Source organism: Asterias rubens, chromosome 4 (assembly GCF_902459465.1).
Source record: "Asterias rubens chromosome 4, eAstRub1.3, whole genome shotgun sequence".
Lineage (NCBI taxonomy): Eukaryota > Metazoa > Echinodermata > Asteroidea > Forcipulatida > Asteriidae > Asterias > Asterias rubens.
In genome coordinates this window covers 21,572,445-21,595,023 of record NC_047065.1, presented here as the reverse complement: position 1 = coordinate 21,595,023, position 22,579 = coordinate 21,572,445, and the positions used below count along the sequence as shown (strand labels likewise).

The following is a 22,579-nucleotide window of genomic DNA, read 5'->3' as shown; positions in this document are numbered from 1 at the left end:
TCTCTTATTTGACTCTAAATGCAAACTCTCTCATTAAAATCATGAGCTGTGGGATGCTATAATGAGTCATTGAATAGCTGCAGAATATCCACAGAATAACTGCAGAATAGCCTCGACAGAGTTTCACCAGATTGCTCTCTGCTCCAAGTTCAAACACGTCAAACCCTAATCGCCTATATTTCCATAAGTGTTCGAATCCACAGACAAACAATGATGGTTTTCCAGGAGGACAAGGAATTAGACTGTATAGTAAATCCACTCTGACATTCACTGATTTGGAATCATTTGAATGAGACAATAAAAATACAATCCTTTTGATGCGAGTTGTCGTGTGTACATAACCCATGCAGATATCAAGGCTTGAACTGTTTATGTAAGCTCACCGTGGTTTGAACTGAAATAACAATGAGTGATGTCATCCATTGTGGAATTTTGTTAGCAGCGGGGGAAAGGTTACCTTGAAATGTGCTAAAAATCGAAGATGATATAAATAGATGACTCCGAGAATGGAATGTACTCATTTTCTATCAGTTTTTCCTCTCTCGATAATGGGAACCATTTTTGGGGGAAAGCAGTTACATCAACAAATCCCAGAGAAATGATCATTGTTGTTTGGGTTGACTTCATGGTTGGGGATAAGTGGTTTTCATTTATGAGGCACATTACAATGTTTTGTCATGAGTATGGATTTACACAAAAACATTTCCTACCACAGAGGGCAGTATCACTTTTTCACTACCAGATTTTGATACACCAGTGAAACTTTACATGTTTTGTCAATTTCTTACCACAATTTCTTACCACAGAGGGCAGTATCACTTATTCCATAGAGTAGCTTATTCTCTGCCAGAACTAGACACACTTAGAGCATCTTACTCTATGCTTACAGACACTGGACAGTATTGGTAATTGTCAAAGACCAGTCTTCTTACTTGGTATATCTCAACAAATGCACAAAATAACAAGCCTGTGAAAATTTGAACTCAATTGGTTGTCGCAGTTGTGAGATAATAATGAAAGAAAAAACACCCTTGTCACACGAAGTTGTCACCAAGTAAGGTTTTATGCTAATAATTATTTTGAGTATGTGTTGAGACCGTATTTCACTTATAACAACTCAAAATTTTGTTCTGTTATAACATTCCCTTGAGGTAGGAACCTCTTAGACTTTGTAGGAACATCTTTGGAGGTAAAATCCTCAACAAAGATAAGAAACTTCTCCATCTCTGAGTCAAGAGGTGTGTAGTTGCATGGGATGACGTCACATGGAATGATGATATCACATGAACCAATGATAACAACCAGGCAGGATGCCTCATCTTCACAAACCAATTCTGTGCCACTACAAGTAAATACTGCCCTCTTGTGGTTGTGATTAAACTAAAAGTGCAAAGTACTGATTGAAATGTGTCGGGTATAGTTTTGCAGGCCTGATTGATACTTCACGGAGGCATCAAAGGTGACCCCCTCGATGCCCCCTGATCATCCCCTGATCATCGAGGCAGTCACTTTGGTGCCCTTTAAATGCTCAAGTAGAAATTTACAATTTCCTCGTGCCTTTATCAAGGACAAAATTGCCTTGGTGCCTTTTCCCTTTTCAGCAATGGACCATACAGGCCTTACCTTTGAACCCACAGCAGATATGTGAGGTAGAAAATGTAGTATTGACGCAAATAACTTCAATATAAAAGCTAAAGTGAAAACTTTCGATTTCTAAAAGTCGTTTCACAAGGAAAAAATTGTTTTGATGCATTGGCACTGGCACTTATGAAACTGAGCTCATTTTATTTGAACTTTTTGCTTAACAAAACTCTCTCCACACTACTATTTTACATTGTTGGTTAAATTGGAAATAGTATATATTGCTCCTAAAAACTTAACTCTTTGCCTCTAACTTGCACCCAAAAAAAAAAAGAAAAAAAGAAAAAAAACAATTGTGGAGTCTGGCGCCATCATTGCAGGAAATGGACCGTAGTCCAGTCAACGGGAAAGAGTTTAGTGTGGACGGCATTTTGTCTATAATTCATAATAGCTGAAGTCAACCTCTGATTCATTCAGATGGGTTCTCAATGTTGCATGACCGTGATGCCTTGAACAGATAACAAAAACTGACCGGATATATGAATGATCTTTTCATTCATGGTGTAAAATCTTTGGTGCACTAGATTTGTATTACTGTGATTTTAGCCTTCGAGAAAGACTCTGCTAGAGTCGAAACGTCAGGCCTTTAACTATCTTTTGCATTTATACCATCCGCACTTATGTTGTTTGCAACAGCTTCTTCTAATTTCCACTATGATTCTACCCTATATTCAGAAAATCTGGTAAGCAGATGACATTGCTTATTTTGCTGAGCAAAAGTAGCATGGAACAAGTCATAAACAGTCTAGTTTATAAGGCCTGCTTCAAACTTCACGCATACTTCACGCGTACCCTGAATGTTTGTGACACATACTTCACTTTGCATTTGTATGAAGTACTAACAGGGCGTTTGTCTGGAAGCCCATTTCTGCTAAGCAATGCTAAGCAAGAGTTTTGTGCTTAGCATTTTCTTTTAATACCAGTTTTATGGAATTTTCCCACAGTATCAATGGGGGTAAAAAGATCCCTACTATTAATCAACTGTATGAGTCTACAGCCCAATCGTGACAACAGAACAACTATTAATTTTAAACCAAACTACATCTAACTTACCTTTATTTTTTTTCCCTCCACCACTTTGCTGACCCGCTCCTCTACTACTTCCTGATCGTGTTAACCTTTGAACTTTTGACCTCCTCCCCGATAACCTCCTCTCCATAACCGGAGGCTGCACAATATCTCTCCAGTCCTCTCTCTGGAGCCCGAGCTCCCCGGCGATCACAAAGTTACTCAAAGGTTTGGGACGGACCGCGCTATTGCCCGCAGAACTAAGGTCCATTGCGCTGGAGAGGGCTGACGGCAGAGGTTTCTCCGCACATGGGATGTCGCGTGTTACATCCCGCAGCCAGTTCCTGGTGAAGACGTCCCTGAAGGTGGAAGCGGGTATAGGTATCTCCCCTAGTTCCCCGTCGGGGGTCAGATACTGTAAGGTCAGCGTGACGGTGCTGGAGCTGTTGTTGTTGGTCTTGAACGACGACTGCTTGACGTTGCCGCTGGCTCGGTTGTTGTTAATCTTGACGGACGGTGGTGATGGGGGCTTGATGTAGAGGTAGTAGTCACCCTCATGAAGGTACTCGCGTTCCACTTCACATAGATGCACTACCACGTTACCATGGAAACACAATGGCCAGCCGTCATCCCTTGGTTTATGTTTTAGTTGTAACTGCAAAGAGAGAGAAAGAATCAGATGTCAAACAAAAACTTCAGTTACCCTTATTAGTATCATGTTGATGGCCGATGTGGGGGAAGGGGTAGGAAAAGAGGTAGAGAGAGTAAGATAAATAGCACAGGGATAAAACTCAATTATGTGAACTCAAGATATCCTGACCTATGCTAACCACATTGAACCAAAAATACAATGCAATAAAAGAAAGAAATTATAAAATCAAAATTGTAAATAATATAGGCTTAGAAATTTACATACATAACTGCAACGTACAAAACAAATGTTGACAGGAGGGCAAATACAGCACGGAGAACAGCAGAAATATTAATATCACCAAACAGTGCTATGTGAAAACACCTGTCCCACCAAGAGAGGGGCATCCCCATAATATTTCATCTTGACAATCCTCCATAAATCACACCACACAAGGTAAAAGGCCCTCTCCTGTTCAAATCGGCTCATCCCTCGTAGAAGACAGAATTAAAATTCTACTATGTGAGCAATGGTGTCTGGGATTTGGTCAAAGTAAAAACCCCTGAGGAGTTACTGTCATTGAGGGTTTAAGGCTTGTGCACATGTAATTCAATTCAATTCAATTCAACAGTTATTTTGCACTACACACAAAAAGTGAATTAAATAGTGGAGTCTGAATCAAAATTTTTGGCTTGGCGTACAGGTGGATATGGTAGACAGGTTGCTAGTCATTTACAACAACAATCTCTACCCTTGCAGGTACCTATTTAAGCCCGGTTCATACGTCCTGCAAATGTGAATGCAGTACGATTTTTGAAGTCACAAATTTGCAAGGAATAATTCCAATTGGTTGACTTGTGGTGAGTCGTACAAAACATTTGCTGCAAAAACAACATTTGCTGCATTCGCATTCGCAGGAGTTGAACCAGGGTTTACACCTCGATGAGGAAAAGCAATTAATTTCAAAGCGTCTTGTCCGAGACAAAACTATCACTCGAACCCATATTCTTTTGACTCAGAAAATCAGACTTGTTATAAAGTCTCTCCCCACCCCAACTCTTCAGGCTCAGAGCGAGATAGCTCTTTAAATGTTCCTGGTGCACTTAACTGACAGTGTTTCCCCAGGTGAACTACTACAGTAGAGGGTAGAAATCATATCAATTGCTCCAGTGAAGCTTATATCACACTAAAGCTTCGATGAACCAAAAGCTGGGTAGACATTGTTACTTCATGGGACAATCAAACCCATTCATGGATGGCAAGTACATAAAAGTGCCACTGACTCGCAGTCAACTTTTCAACTTAATGGGAACATCTGGTGGTGCTCCTAAAGTTATGATAAGGAAAAATCAATTGCTCAGACTCAAATTCACATATATTCAGGCATGATATTTGTTTTTGGAAATAACAAATAATAATAATAATAAAATTGATTTATACTGCGCCAATTCCAGGCAAAGCTGTTCAAAGGCGCATGACAATGAACAATACAATATTAAACCATTAAACCATCTAGGAATAATAAAAAAAAAGGGGGGAACATTTTATCAAGTACAAGGGCTGACCTGCTACTCATGAGGTAGGGTCTGATAGACTTTTCAGGCCTTATTTTAAAACGAAGACTAAAAAATCTGCAAACATGCTTTAAAAGTAGGATTAAATATATTCCTGTATATTTTGCATGAGTAACTTGTACCCATTGATGTTCGAAATTTCAGAGACTTTGACCGAAATCTGTATGACAAAAATGTTGTAATAAAATTAGGTCGAATAGTTATGTGAGAGCAGGGTCTTTCGTTAGTCTAAACTTTGACAGATTGGACAGAGTTCTACCAAGGATTGTTTTTTAAAGGCAGTGGACACTATTGGTAATTACTCAAAATATTTATTAGCATAAAACCTTACTTGGTAACGAGTAAGGGGGAGAGGTTGATAGTATACAATAATTGTGAGAAACAGCTCCCTCTGAAGTAACGTAGTTTTTGAGAAAGAAGTAATTTTCAACAAATTTGATTTCGGACCTCAGAGTTAGATTTTGAGGTCTCAAAATCAAGCATCTGAAAGCACACAACTTCGTGTGACAAGGGTGTTTTTTTCTTTCATAGTCATCTCGCAACATCAACGACCAATTGAGCTCAATTTACTGGATATACCTGACTTTAAAAAAGAATATCATTTTTTAAAGTTTTATACATGGTAAAGTATACTAGTACACTTTGGCCCAATGCCATAGTTTTATTGTCATGAGTTGCTATACCATTAAGGTTTGAGGCAAGAAAATGTATAGAATTTGAAAGCAATGACAAACATCCAAGTACATTAACGTGCATAAGGCTTCCTGAGGGAAAAACCTGTAATAATCATGGATAATTTTCAAAAAGTTGTTTGGGTACAATACCGCTGGTAAAAACCACCCATATGATATGTCTTTATTTCATTTCTGACTCAGCATTTCTGCAACGCAATCTGCTGTGCCGTGTTATCAAAGCTGCCGCACCGTTCCAACCCAATTAACCCCTGAAAAAGAGGGTGAGTTATGTATGTTTGGGCACATACTTGTTGACACTTTTTGGAGTAGGCCCTGGAATCCAAGCTCAAATTGGGACAAATCCAAACGTTCAACTTAAGGAAATCATCTGAACAAAAATGTCTCAGTGTCCAGGAAGTGGTTGCTTTTTGCTTCTTGTTTGATTAATCCTGTTATCATCATAATAAATTTTAGCTGCGACAGTTTGGGAGTCCTCCCAACCAGTTTAATATCATCCACCTTGACTGCCCCACACTTTTGCCTTCATGGTGGCATTGCTGTCCTAAGAGCTGCCAACATTTGCATTTTGTAATCAGGGATATTTTGTACATTAAAGCCATTGGACACTTTCGGAACAGAAACAAATTTAAAAGTTCACAGATTTACTTACAGGGTTTACAGAAGGTAATAGTTAAAGACTTCTCTTGAAATATTATTCCATGAAATGCTTTACTTTTTGAGAAAACATTATAACAATATCAATTCTCGATATGAAGAACTACGGATTTATTTTAAACACATGTCATGACACTGGGAAACGTGCGGAAACGAGGGTAGTTTTTCCCGTTATTTTCTCCTGACTCCGATGACCAATTGAGCCTAAACTTTCACAGGTTTGATATTTTATATATAAGTTGTGATACACGAAGTGTGGGCCTTGGACAATACTGTTTACCGAAAGTGTCAAATGGCTTAAATCAGGGCGATGATTCGAATTACATTCAACAAAACAGTGAAAAAGTCACCACAATCAGGGAGCTTGTCCAATTTGTTCATCAGAACTTTGAAAGATTGGTTTATTTTCAGGGAACTTTTTGCAGAATCAGGGAGAGTTGGCAGCTCTGAGTCATTCATCCTATCAAGTAACGGGCCAACAACTGGTGTACAGACTTAATTACAAGATTTGGGATTTATTTTATAAGGCACTCTACCAACTGAACTACCCTAATGACGGTGATGGAACTCTCCCTATTTTGTCGATATTTTTGCATGGAGATATCAACCAGAGACCCTTTCCCTTGTAACTGCTATCTAGCCAGGAATCATACTCGAATTTGTTTCTAACAATCAGGGAAGTAGCAGCAGAGAGGAATCACCATTTAAAGGCAGTGGACACTATTGGTAACAACTCAAAATAATTATTAGCACAAAACCTTTCTTGGTAACGAGTATTGGGGAGAGGTTGATAGTATAAAACATTGTGAGAAACGACTCCCTCTGAAGTCACATAGTTTTCAAGAAAAAAGTAATTTTCCACATATTTGATCTCGAGACCTCAGATTTAGAATTTGAGGTCTCGAAATCAAGCATCTGAAAGCACACAACTTCATGTGACAAGGGTGTTTTTTCTTTCATTGTTATCTTGCAACTTCGACGACCAATTGAGCTCAAATTTTCACAGGTTCATTATTTTATGCATATGTTGAGAAACACCAAGTGAGAAGACTGGTCTTTGACAATTACCAATAGTGTCCAGTGCCTTTAATAAGTCGATGCAACTTTTTACTTTTTATAACAGCACCATCAGAATTAGCCAGCCACCTCTCTCATACATCGGAATCAACACCGCTAGCTTTCAACGCACTCTTGTTGTGAAAATGATCCGCTTGGATGACTTCACCTCTTTCATGGATCTCCTAATTCCATCAATCAAGACTCAAAATCCCTCGGCCTTTTCCCAAACTGATTTTGGTCGCTCGGGTAGACATTCATAACACGAATCAAGTCTCCAATTATCAAAGGAGAAAGAATAGCATTAAAGGAGAAATTTACACCTCTACAAGTTGAAAAATTGTGATCCTCTCACAAAGTATGTTTACTTCGGAATCAATCAGTGTTCAAAACATTTCCAGTTTTAGTGTAAGGCAACCACATGGGCAGCACTCCCTCTCAAAGTGCAACACTGTCCCCTGGCAGTGTAACACTCTCCCCTCCAAAATAAGTTTGGTTCTAAGTCAGTATTTTTATTCTGAGTTGACAAGTGTAAAATCAGTTCAAAGGGCAGCCTGATGATTCCACGTAATGGTCACAGACTGGATTTTGTCAACAGATAGGAAAAATTGTCAAGATAGATACCAGAAAAGACGCATTATATGAAAGTTTCGGCTGAATATCTTGTCCCTAACAACATAAAAATTGCTTAGTTTACATTTGATACGCTTGTTTGTTTTTGTTACCAATATTGGAATGAAGTCTATAATAATAATAAATGGTACAATCTACATCTCTAGCTGCAGCATTCAGGATTGGACAGAAATCTGAGGAACAATTTATGCATAAATCGATTCTCATACCTAAATGTTTTGGGGTGAAAAACTACCAAAACCATACAAGAGAATCCTTTCAACAAACAAGGGAATCCTTTCTCAAAATAGTTTATATTATCAACAGCTGCAGCGCTTCTCACCAAGTAAGTTTTTACGGTCATTAATTTTTCAAGTACCAATTCATGACCCTATTTTTAAAAGCATAATCAATTGTGTCATTGTAGTTTTATCAGTCTTTTGTTTACTGTTGTAGTATAATAGGGTGTTTTATTCAGTCTTCCCGGTGCACGTTTTTTGTGAGTTTTTTTGTTCAATGCATATACAACAAAAGTCCCACTTTTTGGATTGTGCCTACTCTCTAACATTTTCGGTAAGATGTTAAACAGTTTATGTGTAGTGGAAATTATTGTTAAATTCAACAGCAACAGAGCATGAAAGCAGTAACACTTTAGGAAGTGCATTAAAAAAATCTTTCTGAAATGAAAATAAGAAAGGAAACAGATGATGTCAAAAAGAGGAGAATCAGTTCATACATTCTTAAAAGATGAATAAAAACAGTTTTATTTGAATTACACATACATAATAACTGGTGTTGTTCGTCACCAGCAAGCATGTAACAATTTTCTTAAAATAAAACAAGCAACATGGAGAAAATCTATTCTTGAGTTGGATCCCAAAGGTTCAAAGAATTTGTTTTATACAAAATTACATATTTTCCCCCTCTTTTTTTAAAAGCTATATACAGACACTTTAAGTTTGACTGTATATGAACATTGTATTGATTCTCACTGACAGCCACAAGCAAGAAATTGAAACCCCTACCGAGCACAATGAAACTGGCTGGGTTGTATTGAGTCAAACTACAAAAAGGTCAAATACATTTACACAATAGGGGGGGGGGGGTGCTATCACAAACTCAAAGTACAGTTAACCTGCTAAATACAAATTTACTTTGGAGCAGAGTCGGCTTTTTGAGTGGTGAAACTACAGGAAGTTCAAAACCACATCAAAGTTCGGATTTTTTGCGATAACTTTAACAGGGGGTATTTTCCTTTTGATAGAACACACACAGCATTGACTTTGCCTGGATGTAATTTACAACCGCAACAATTCACAGTTCGTAAAACTTGATGGGCTTAGGGGCACATTTATGCTGAAAGAACAATTGCATAAGCTCACCACAACTCTTTTCCGTTGATGTTTTTACTTGTTGGGTACTTTGTTACACCGAAATTCACTGTAGGAATTTGTTAAGTTCTTTAGTTCTTTCATATTGTGGATAGATGTAGAAGCTGTCCTTGGGTAGAGAAAACTTCAGAAAACAGTTGTTTCCAGAGTTGAAGGGGAGAGGTGGTTCGATTCAAACCATGTCATGGATGAAAACAGTTGAACCAAACACAATGAAACCTACTTTATTTAACTATATTTACCCTTGTAAACAACTTGTACATCAGGCCCGTCAGTCTGTGCTTTATATGGCGAGACAGCTTTTCCTAAATGAAAAAGCACCCTGATGACTAAATTTAAAATTTCATATTTTCAACATTTGCAGCATAGGCAAATTCCTACTGCATCATGCCTGCAGTAAGTACCATCCCAGGCCTACTAGTTGTTCTTGTACGGGCAAGGCAGTTTTTCCATTGTTAAAGGGCAATCCTAGGGGGGAAATGAACATACACTAGATAAATTCAAGGGGCACTGAGGCAACACAGGCCTGATACTTCACGGAGGCAACGAAGGCGATTGCCTCCGTGTCCCCTGGTCACTTCCTTGGTGCCCTTTAAAGGATCCAGTACAAATAAATTTGAAATATCATCATAGGGTGCCCTTACCAAGAAGAAAATGCCTTCGTGCCCTTGCCCTTTCAAAAACGAAGCATACAGGCCTATACATGGGCCGGTTGCCTTCAATTGCAAGCCTGAGAAACTACAAGTTTCTTTTATCCTCGGACCCATTTGCTTTCGTTGCCTGATGGTGTCATGCTCAATGTTCTCTCGGCAAGTGAATCAGCAGATAAATTGGCATTTTACACCATTTTAACGTAAGGTTCAGGTTAGCGACTTGTAACTCTTTGTCCACTTTTATAAGAACTCTTTCTATTGGAAAATAGGTGCATCACCATCCCCTCTTTACTGAGTTGGGTTGAAAATGTACGGAAGTAACATCACGCAGGGACAACGCCAAATCGAACAAAATTAAAAACCCATAAAATCATGGAGCAGGAGTTTCCGGACTTAATTCCTTTGAAGCTCTTAGGATGTACATCTTATGGGAAGTAAATGTACGCAAAACCTATTCATTCAAACTTGATTGATAAACCAAGATAAAACTACTTCTACAGTCTACAGTACTGAAACGTTGCACTATTGAGGGTCATAAGATGAGCATTGTAAAACCTACTGTGTTAGAAAACCAGATGTGAATAATTTACAGCGATTCAGAAAAGGCAATTGAGATCATATTTCTTTACCACATGAGGGCGCTTTGAACTAATTTAAATGACAGATTCTCTTGCATATCACAAATTACACTCTCGAGAATATCTGTCTTGAAAAATCTCTCTATTTAGGCAAGGTATTTGGCATGTACAAAAGCACTTTTGTTATAAAATACATATTGTTTTAGGTTGTTTTACTTTTCCAATTTTTATATTCATTTATTTATTTATTTATTTTTATATTTTGGGGAGCAAGGAAGAGGTGCATAAAAAATTACAAAATGGTTTACCAATAAAAAGCACCTGTTACTCAAAACCAAGCAATACTTTGGTGAAATTTACAATTTTTTATGTCCAAACTGAAAATGAAAGGGCAGTAAATGTCAACGTCCATGAATTGAACTCTTCTCAAACAGTTGTATAAGCAGTAGTGGATTACTTTCTTCAATTGACTACGATCTGTAACTCCGCATGAATATTATATATCTGCCCAAAGTTCACTGAAATAAGGAAGTCATGATCACAGGGGGCAATTATTGCAGTGGTGGGACTATCTTTGTCCAAAACTTTTTCCACGGGTTTGACTGCTTGCACTCTGGTGCCAACCACAAGCCAAGCTAGGCAGGTATCAAGTGCCAAACTTGTGACATCAACATGTGAAATAATGTGGAGTCGATGCTGTTTTTCAACCTCATACAATGAGGCCCAAGAAAGTGTGGATGGCTTTCTACTATGGAGTTGATGTGTTTTTCAACATTGTACAGCGACAGTCGGGAAGTGTGGATATATTTGATTCTGTCGAGCTGGGCATATAGTTGATTACAATTAGTAAAATGTTCTTCCCTCTGCAAAAATATGAGTTCCGAACCAGTGGCACCAATTGTAAACTTTATGAAATTTTTGTCTGGTAAAGTGTTACAGCTAAGCAAGCCTTTCTGTACTTCTGTACTTATGTTTATGCTTACACCGTACACGGACTTTATCGATTTGGACCAAGACGGCATTAAATGATACTGCAATATAACAAGCCTTGTATCCTAGATCTACAAAGTGTGTAAATTTAAAGGTATTATAGAGGATTGGTAGAACTAAGAAAGCTTTCATACTAAACATTAAACAATTATGTATTTTATCCATGGTACCAATCCTGTATAATACTTTCAAACATCCCTCTAGTTTAACCACGAACCACCACCACAATTGCCGCCTGAAGAGGTTTCTGTTTCCCTGCTCAATATTTTCAGACCTGCTGACGACATTAACCAGCGTTACCGGCTAAAAATACACCACAACATAAAATTCTTCACACCATATCATTTTCCATACCAGGATAAACATGGAGTTAAAATGCCTGGAGGTGCAGATGCCTAATCAAAAGTTACCGGACCAACAAAACTCTTTACAAAGTTGTCCCGTTATATATTTCTTTCTGTTAAGTCTGATGTTTTGACATGACTTCAGAGTTGGACACATGTTTTGAATGCATATCCGCACATTCATCTATTCTTGGTGTTTATTTATGATTGCCAGATGTTTTTAAAGGGGTGTTCTGAAACTTATAGATGAAGGATACAAAACTTAAATTACAAAAATGGTTCATACTTCCTGCGGATGCGAATGCTAAGCAAACTTTGAGGTCACATGGCTGTTTTCGCAGCGAATGTTTCGCAGGAGTTGAACACAGTTCCACTGTTGCAAAGTATTCATTGCGAATTTATGATGCCAAAATTCATATCGCATTTTGCCTTCACAGGAAATATGAACCAGGCTTTATTGTTTTTGTTCACTGTCTTAGAGCTTCCCCTAAGTCTCGAGGAAAAAAATCCACAGGCTACTCGGATTTGATTCGAACCCATGACCCCCCCCCCAATGCCATTTTGAATCCTGTAATTAGCAGCAAGTATTGCAACACTTTATTTAATGCAATTATTACATCGATACATACGCCTCTCTTAATATTTATGCATGAGGTATGTCACAACGCCTACCCAAAACGAGGCGATGGGCGCAGCCACTGCAAGTGGTGGCGAAGTGCGCCCATAGCCTCATTTTGGGTAAGAATTAAGAAGTCATGCATAAGTGTTAAGAGAGGCGTATTGCATTATAGACAGATTGCTGAAAATTCATTCCTTGATGGTCTCTATTTTTATCAATCTAAACATCGTTGGGGTCATCTTAGATTTATCTTGGACTCCAGGATGCAGGACAGGAATGTTATTTCCAACTGGGAGTGTATAAGCAATCTCCTGCTGCACACTTAATACTCATGGAGCAATCTCCTGCTGCACACTTAATACTCATGGAGCAATCTCCTGCTGCACACTTAATACTCATGGAATGTCCATTTTGACCACTTGTGAAAAGGTCACCACCTGTGATGTTATGATGAATCTTAGTATTAATGCAGGGGATTTATAATAAAGTACGCCCTCACTGATTTATCTTCAGCCGTGTTCCCATTTGACTTTTCTTGGCTAAAATATGGTGACTTTTCTGTAGAATGACAAAGTTAAATCCAATAGGGACACATGATAAACTGCCCAGCCTATTAACTTAACACAGCCGTGATGTAAAACTAACAGGCCGAAGGAGACTTCCGCGCAGCCATGGTAACTAACATGGCGGCTAAAAAGTGCAGTGGGAACAGCTCAGCGCTGTTAACCTATACAAACGTTGCGGAATATAAGTCCAGGTGGGAATGCACGAAAGAATACCACCAGCGCCAGTCGCGGTAACTTTCAGCGTGGCAGCAGAAGAAACAGCCCAATGGGAGACTTTTGGACGCTAGGTGGCAGCAGACTTACCAGGTAAATTTCCATTGTTTACGTAGTTCTGAGCGTGCGCACATGACCGAGAACAATGGATTTTACCTGGTAAGTCTGCTGCCGCCAAGCGTCGCAAAAATCTCCCCTTGGAACAAGCTTTTGAGAGGGCAAGACCATTTTCATTTGCAAAGGGCATTTTCAATGAAAAACTGAAAGAAAGGGCATGAAGGCCAAGAGCAGGGCAACAGAGGCCATTTGGGATTTCCGCATTATTCCATGCCTGCTCGCTTCCACTAATCAGCTGAACAACTATTTGTATTCTTAAAAACTGAATACAGAGATAAATAAATATATAAAAAACTACACCCAGATTATGTTTTCCATTCATTGTCAAATACCAAACAAATACACTCAATTAATGAGTCAGTTTACAAAATGTCAAAGTAAATACCACATATTCTTCTGTAAACACAACAACCAAAAGAGTTGTTATCACTGTGTATGAAGATGTTAAATAGCTTTCCAATTAAACTGACTGAGCTACCCTTTCATAGTGAGCGCAGTGCAGATAGAACAAAATGCAAACCTATGAATCAGAATTCTTAAAGTCAAATAAAGTACAAACTCCACTTTGCTGCTCCTATAAACTCACCCCATAAGCTTTTAAGGAGTTGAGTGTAAATTTGTTTTTATGTGGGCGAAGTGTAAGGAACACCAAACTTCCTCACTGTACACATTTATTTGAAAGCTCACACAGACCCAGTGAGCAGTCGGAGTACAACTTCTTAGGGTCTCGCTAATAAATCCAATTTCCAGTTCATATGTCCTGACCTTGCTTTCTGTGGCAAGGGCTAACTAGACCCCATCCTGGGAAGCTGCCCACTCACTCAGTGTCCATTCCATGGAAACTGAAAGTGGAAGAATACTGTCAACCACTGTCGCCATTTTGGTCAGGCACCCTGACCCTGACACAATCATATAAGGTACTTTGTCACATGTGACAAAGGGCCAGACTACCAATTCCCCCAAGCCTCAACATGACTACATTGAGTATGTATATAAAACCGGGGCAACAGCAACTGCAGATATTGCAAGGTTTGTTAAAAGGAAATTCACATCACACATCTTCACAAAGATCACCCACAAGAGAAAACATCCAAATATAAAAAAAAATATCTATATATCCAATAATAATAATAATAACAAACTACAGCATTTATAAGGAGCACTTTACTGAAAAAGAGAAACATTCAAGTCTAACACACCACACATTAGTGTACGATAGTCCAATAACACCTACAAGGAAACAATATTTCATAACAAATTAAAAAAAAATTACACACAAATTATCATCCCCAAATATAAAGAAAACTCATTAAAAATTCACAAGCAGCAAAACTGTGCACTAACTTGAAGGTCATGCCTACGAGAACAACCAGAAGGAGAAGTTCCATCCAAAACCCAACCACCAATATCCCAAATATTGATCCCAACATAGCTGCCAAGTCTAACACAACACACATTATATTGTACGCTATTCCAGTAAATAAACAAAATACAACACTCACCACTAACCCACAGCCACTATCCAGATTTGTACAGCGGCAAACACAAAATATAGTCCAAGTGTTGTGCAATAAAGAGGTCCGTAGAAAAAGCAACTTCAGTTATACAATCTTCCAGAGCAACAGACACTAGAAACACTGCATCCATAGAGAAACAACGCTACAGCTATCTCCTGGATTCTTTTTTTTTTTCATTTGAGGGGTAGAACCCTACGGCCTCTGTGGCTAGCCTTGCGCAAAAGGCGAGTGAATGGTATTCAAATCACGCAATCATATTACTATTATTTGGTTACCAGAGGGTGACTGGTGGGTTACTACACAGCACAGAGGGTTGGTAATACGTCATTATACACATGTGTGCTTATTCTTGAGGCCTCGATCAGTTGGATACAAAGGACCAACTGCTGATTTTGGAAATATGGGGGAAGGGAACTTTTTGAATGGATAAAGGGCACTTTAAAGGGAAGTGTTTTGAAAATATTGACACCTTCATGACAACTTCATCAAGTGGTTGAGTGGATTTATTTATAATTGCTTGTACCTTTTTCATCTTATTCAAGATAAAAATGCAAGTTTAAAGGAACACGTTGCCTTGGATCGGACAAGTTGGTCTATAAAAAGCGTTTGTAACCGTTTTTTTATAAAATGCATATGGTTGGAAAGATGTTTTAAAAGCAGAAGATCCACACAAGTTAGCATCGAAATTGCGTGGTTTTCCTTTTACTGTGCGAACTAATACGGTCGGCCATTTATTTATTTATTTTTTTTCAGACCAAAAACATGGACTTTTGTTTCCATCAGGGAGATTTTCAGTTGTTCATCCGAAAGATAGGGATATTAAATGTTGGTGCTATCCATCCAGTGACACTGTATCTGTTGACTTGTAGTAATTTGGAGGGAGTATTTATGATAATACAATTCCAAATATAATATGTGCTGGACAATTTCCACTTGTGTTAGGTTAACTGGGAAGTGGTGGGGAAATAGTTCAACTGAATAAGTATGAACTTGTGCAACCATTTTCGTCGGTGTGGAACGTTTTTTTTTGGGTAGCAATAACTAGTTTTCGGACGTCATCTTGTTTGCTTCCTTTTCAGTGAACTTTCTGCAGGATCAGAGAAAGAGCCGGCAGCTCTGGAATGCGATATACTGCAACCATGGACTCCAGAGCTATAAAAAGGCCCCATCCATGCTGTAACCAACATGAACTGCCTTGTCTGACCTCCAATTTGTGGGTCCATAGGAAAGGCAGCCCAGGTACCAACCCTCATAATGAGACTCCATAATGAGTTAAGTGACACCTTATCAAAGGTGCCAAAAACACCCTGGTCTGTCAGTAATGCCATATGTACCCTGAGGCCACGGACCTCCGTGGACCCATTCCACTTCAGAACCAGAGATCACTACCTGTTGACTTCGTAACACCAACCACCAACTTGATTTTTCCCCTCCAAATTTTAAAGATACTTTTGAAGTTTGGTTTTAACTTTAAATGGAAGGTATGTTTGGTTATCTTTCTTAAAATTGATGGCAATCAAAACTTTTGGCTATAAACCTAAATCAGCTTTCGATAGTAAAGCATTTTGAGAAAGTTCCACCAGCAGAAAATTTGCTTAAAATCGCTATTTAGGATATCAGATCATGCAAGGACCCATTTCATGGCGCATGGTGTTTTGGCTGATAGTGATACTTCTGGTAAGCAAAGTTATTTTTGCTTAGCTACTTTTGTGCTTAAGAAGCTCTATGAATTTGGGCCCTGGATGTTATTGAATACTCACTTTGTCCACACCTTCTTCATCTTTAACCATATAGTTATAATATTCTGACCGAGTATTCACAAACTTTTTTCAGCTAAACACCGATCAGTTGGCACAGTGGGCCTGATATCTTACAAACCCTACAAACACGTAGCTCAAAGGGCCAAAGAAAACAAATGCTGCGGTGACCGAGTCACAGAGGGAAAAAAGTCCACTAAAGTGGTCCGGTCACAAAAGCTGAGGCAAACGCTTTATGATAATGATTGTAAATTGGCAATAATCTTGTGGGATATAAGGCCTTCATTGTGTGATGGGTTTTGGGCACAGATCGTCAAGGTCTGTTATATTCATAAAAATCAGACATTGGGTGGGATGAATATAATGCTGTCCTAGTTTGGAGCATTTTAAAGGTATAGGGTCATAAAACTGATTTTTGTCAATGCTGATTTAAAGGGAGGGTATACCTTTGATAATTACTTTAATTTATGACCATAAAAATTTACATGGTAAAGAGTACTGGATAGCTGTTAATATTACAACACTGTTCGACAACTGTTACAAACGCGCCCCCCCCCCCCCCCCCCCCACCTTTGATGCAAGGGGTTTTGGCTAAGAATTTTGAATTAGTACTTAATCAATTGAGACCAGAATGGCATAATAGTCAGATCCCTTTTGCTAAACTAAAAAGCAGTATCTATTATTGCCATGGCACAAGTGGAACTTGACGGATATGGAGGCATAATAAAGGTGATCTGAACAAGACTCACAAAGTCCACCAAAGACCTGATCAGCTGTCATGTATTCTTTCCACACCATTGGAAGTGTCTTGTCCAGTAAAAATAGGCAACCATTACATTTTATGTCAGTAAAAAAACAATGCTTAAGAAATGCTTGTCATTCCAACATTCGCGATCAACAAAAGGTATGACATCTGACAGGTAAAAGTCTGAGAAAAAAATGTAAAGCTGTACAATTTAGAAACTTAGCTTCTGACTGGCTATGCCGAACAATATTTTGACAAAATAGGGAGACCACCAACAATACAGCTAGCTACCTCAGTTTGTGTAGCACCAGCCGTCGATTTCACAAAACTCTTCCTAACTTAAGACTAATCCTAGGACTTAGGACGAGTCCCACCCCGGTACTGAAGCATGCAGACCTTTAGATTAATCCTAGGTTAAGACGAGTTACTCGTCCTAACTCGAGATAAGACGAATCCTAACTCTTTGTGAAATCGACCCAAGAAAATTAATCCTGAGGTCCTTGGTTCAAATGTCACTTCTGTCAATCTCTCTTCGTTCAACCATCAACAATTTAAAATGAAACGCCAAGAGGTTTATGGTTTGTGACGTTTCAATAATAGACCAAAATTTTACACAAGAATTTTTGAATTTTGTCTATAATAAATCATAACAGAATAATGTTTGGCAAACGCTGGTTGCATGGCTGCCCTTGGGCAGGGGCAGTGAGTCATCACGTGGTGAAATCAATCATTCGGGGGTTAAAAAAAATCACAATTGTCTGTTGTACGATTATGACAGTTGGTTGTGGCATTGATGAAAAAAAGAAGTGATCATCCATGGTTAAAGCCATTGGACCCTTTCGGTACAGAAAAAAAAAAAAAAAATGCACAGATTTACAAATAATTTACAGGGTTTACAGAAGGTAATGGTGAAAGACTTCTCTTGAAAGTTTAGTCCATGAAATGCTTTACTTTTTGAGAAAACGGTAAAGCAATATAAATTCTCGTTACGGATTTGTTATAAACACATGTCATGACACGGCGAAACGCGCAAAAACAGGAGTGGGTTTTCCCATTATTTTCTCCCGACTCCGATGTCCGATTGAGCCTAAATTTCCACAGGATTGTTATTTTATATATAAGTTGTGATACACGAAGTGTGGGACTTGGACAATACTGTTTACCGTGTATAATGGCTTTAAACACTTTACTCACTTGTTTCTCGAAGGCTATGTTTTGTATATATTTATATTTATTTTTAGACTTTGAAAAGGACTCTGCTGGCTCGAAGTTGCCAGGCCATTAACAATTTTTTGCGTTTATACCAAACCATAAATAGCTTTTACACATTCCTCTACAAAGCTGTTTCTCTGGATGACTCCTCATGTCAAGTTTGACTCTACCACAGTTCATTCCTACACAATCGAACAGCTCCGTATAAGTATATCTGTTGAATGAATGCACGTCGTCGACAGTGTTTGCAAAATGTTAGAAAAGAACATAGAAAATGATTCATTGTAATAAACTCTCAGAAATGTGGACACTAGAACCAACGTTAAAATGAAAAGGCACAACTAAAAAAAATGTTTTGTATTAGTTTTTCAAAACTTTGACAAGAAGTATCTGGGTAAGCATGGGCATACGACAAGGACTATCAATTTAACCAGTCTCGCAAGTTAAGAACTTCATAATATAAGCTGTGGTTTAGAGTTGCTGATCATTCTGTGCATTTATTTACCCAAACAAAAATGGCAACCTCATGGGAAGTAACCTTGACTCTTCAATGGCCTCCAAACCCACCCCAACCCATCTGAAGACTCTATTGAAAAGTACAGTGATTGGTAGACCCTGAAGTCCACTTCTCACAGCGGGAAGTCAATGTCCCTAAAGTAGAAGTTACCTACAATTGAAACATGACTGACCCTCTGTATTCAACTACCAGCTGCAATCGTTAAATGTCAATGACCTTCCCTCATACAAAGGAATCGGACCATAAAAACTTGTTGCAAAAATTTTTATTCAATTTTTTTCTTTTCTTTTTCGGAGGGAAGTCGGATGACTCACACATGATGCTTGGCAAAACACTAGAGGGTCGTCAAAAATGCATTGAGAGAAGTTTGATTTTGTAATGATTAGAAGAGGATAATCTTTTTCTAGTTATTGCTATTGACGCTTTGCAGGGGAGGGGCAGGGCGCATTGGCGTTAAGGACGGCACAAGGCGCCTCCTTGCTTACAAGGAAATGTGGCCTTCGGACAGGACTTACGTTCTGAAACAGTTTTTATTCCTGTGCCAGTTGGAGGTCATACTTGGGTGAGCTAACCCTATCCCCCCAAAAAAAAAAAAAAAAACATGTATCAAGTGGAATACATGTAAAATGTACTTCTAAGTGTTTGTTTTCCTTTGTTGACTAGATTTCTGATTACTGAGCAATGTTGTCATAGCCTTTTTTTTTAAGACACTTGTTCTCAAACCTTTATAAGACTGAACTATTGCTGTTGCTAAATTGCTGTGATGTTAAAACTTTTGATTCTTTAAGACAAATCTGTATTTAATTCTGTTGGTTTGAAACATCAGAAGTCCCTAAAATGAAGTCTTAGCCCCCAGTAGCCGACCCCCCCCCCCCCCCCACAAAAACAAAAATGTCTAAGTACTCTTCAATATGCAGATTCCTCTGAAAATCCATCCACTGTCTTACAAGACACCTTTCACATACACAACAAGCACGTGCGTGCTTGTGAGTGACATTTCTTTCTTACTATATTCAACAAGACAGACAATCTAAACCAGCCTCACCTATTGTTCCCTGAGAACAATGCATCCAGACACTATCATCACAGCCAGCATCCATCCTCAGCAAATTCTCTTCTCAGAATCAAACCTGTTCAAATCTTGACAAATTCCGCACCAAAGAGAAATCCCTGATGAAACACTATTATTAACCCTGCCACTGGTCCTTCACCAAATCTCCTCAACTCTTTATACACCATTCCTCTTAAAACCACTTGGCGGCTCAGTGCCAGCAGAATGAACATAAGCCGCTAACTAATCCCTCAAAGTAATACTCTGTCCTCTCCCATCAGAAGTCTGTATTGACACCCCCCCCCCCAGCTTTAGGACCAGCAACTTAATCCTGTATATTTGATCAAAATTACTTTCAACACGTCATTAACACAATTTTGGGATAGCATTCTTATTTGCTATTGAAGAATTATGCATACAAATAAGTACATATACCATGGCCGGATGCAGAAGTATATGCAGTAAATTTGTATGGTCTTTTTGGTCATCCATGTGTCATCAGAGTCAGATTTCATAAATCTTTTGAAAATTGAAGGCTTTGGCTAAACTACTTTTGGCTCTCATACCATGCCAAAATGGCAGCGATATTGAATTTTGGGGTTGGTAAATTTTCTAAGGTAGAGTCAAAAAATTCAAGCATATTAAAAGCACACAATTCAATGCAACAAGTATTTAATTTTTTTCTTTCAGTATTTTCTTGCAACTTTGATTGTCAGTTGAGACAAAAAAATGTACAGCATTATTATTTTTTGCGTATGCTCGGATACACCAAGTGAGGATACTGGTCTTTAAGATTTACCAAACGTACACCCTGCCTTTAAGAAGCGAATGAAGTCAACTTTACAAAGCATTGCACAAATTAGACACTTTGTGTAAACTTCAGCTGCATGTGGCAAATACCATAGAAACTCTAATCCTATTACAAATTAGTTGTAACCCAATTTTTAAACGAAATCTTGCCGAATGTCACAAAAAGTCTCCGGCCAGCCGGGAACAATCGTCTCCCCGGGGCAATAGGTCATTATTTCCTAAAAATGACTTGGCATCAGGTTTCTTGTACGGTTGGCATTAAGTTATTCACACAAAAGCATCAAAGATATAAACCGAAAAGCATTATTACACTGTCCCCCCTTGCATTACAACTCCACAATGATATCCACAGAGTTACAGGTATTGAACGAATTGAACCATTTGGGAAGATTGTGGTTTACTCATAACAGATTCAAAGTCTCAAAAAGTGCAAATTGATAAAATGACCCCAATTACAAATGACGACAATCCTGCTTTGACCCTTCCAGCCCACCCCCCCCCTCCCTCCCTCCATTTTTGTTGTTGTAAACCTGATGTAAAGGCCGAAATGAATTTCCCATCGGGGATAACAAAGTGAATTGAATTTAATTTAACAAGTTTTGGGTTTGGATCAAAATCAAAGAAGTTTTGGCACGTCCACACAGATTTTTATCTGACCATAATTGTACAGAATGAACCATCAGCTAGTGTGGAAAACATAATAATAAATGGCCGTTCAAAGCATTGTTTTCTCCAGGGTCAGATTTTATCAGCACAAAATATAATTTTCCCGGGTCAGTGCAAAAATAGTTTTTACAAATTTACCAAGGTCATTCATTCAGTCACTCAGAGCAAGTTAAATCAACTTGGTCAATCCCTCAACAATCCCTCAACTTCGTAAATTTCTGAACAATTTCATTAGCAAAGAACTAAAATGAAATGACCTTCACGATTCTCGTTTATTTTGAGTTTTTGGTAAGCTATTTTGGGGGGATGTGTTTAGCAGCGCAAGATGTACATGTGTACATTTCAGCACAACATTGTTAAGATTGAAAGTTTGAATGTTCAAATATTTCCACTTTACATGGTAAAAAAATTGTCAGAATGGTGCAAAACTTTCCTTGAAATACCTTTGCAAGAGAAATGCTTCATTTTTGGAGAATAAGTGAAACAATTAAGGACTCTCCAGAGTCTGAAATCTGACGTTTCATAACACTGAAAACGGTGATGGGATTCAAGTAGACAAAAAACTGCAGGTTTTGAACTGCGATGTTAAACAAAAATTCTCCTTTCTCCAAATAGATAGGGTTTCAGGCAAAAATAATCCTTAAACTATGTTATTTGAAAATTTGACAACTGACCAATGGTTTAATAGATGTAAAGCTTGCATCGCAGATAAAAGAAAATTCATTTTGGTTTTTACAAATTGAATGGTTTTGAAAGACACCCTTAAAGTCAAACCAATCCAAGCACGGAGGCCGACCGCTGGCTAAATCTGTCAATTTTTATCTTCCAGATAAACATCTATACCTAAATATCTCTCTTCAGCCACTTAACAAAAAGCAATCAATAATTCAGCGACCCCTTTTTTTTTCACAACAATAATCTTGACCTAATTGTCTTCAAGTGTGTTTGACCTAGAATCACTC

General features: G+C 38.4%; 1 protein-coding gene across 2 annotated transcripts in view; it reads right to left on the bottom strand.

Moving 5' to 3' along the window:
- LOC117289148 (puratrophin-1-like) overlaps window positions 1-15,023 on the bottom strand; it is a 72,306-nt gene extending 57,283 nt beyond the window's left edge. For both annotated transcript variants that reach the window (XM_033770142.1, XM_033770143.1), the window contains exons 1-2: window positions 14,845-15,023; window positions 2,695-3,304 (exon numbers count right to left, since the gene is read on the bottom strand). In XM_033770142.1, coding sequence (XP_033626033.1) covers window positions 2,695-2,920 — 226 coding nt within the window. In that variant the 5' untranslated portion in view covers window positions 2,921-3,304; window positions 14,845-15,023. The remainder of the gene's footprint in view (window positions 1-2,694; window positions 3,305-14,844) is intronic.
- Between the last annotated feature and the right edge of the window lie 7,556 nt (window positions 15,024-22,579).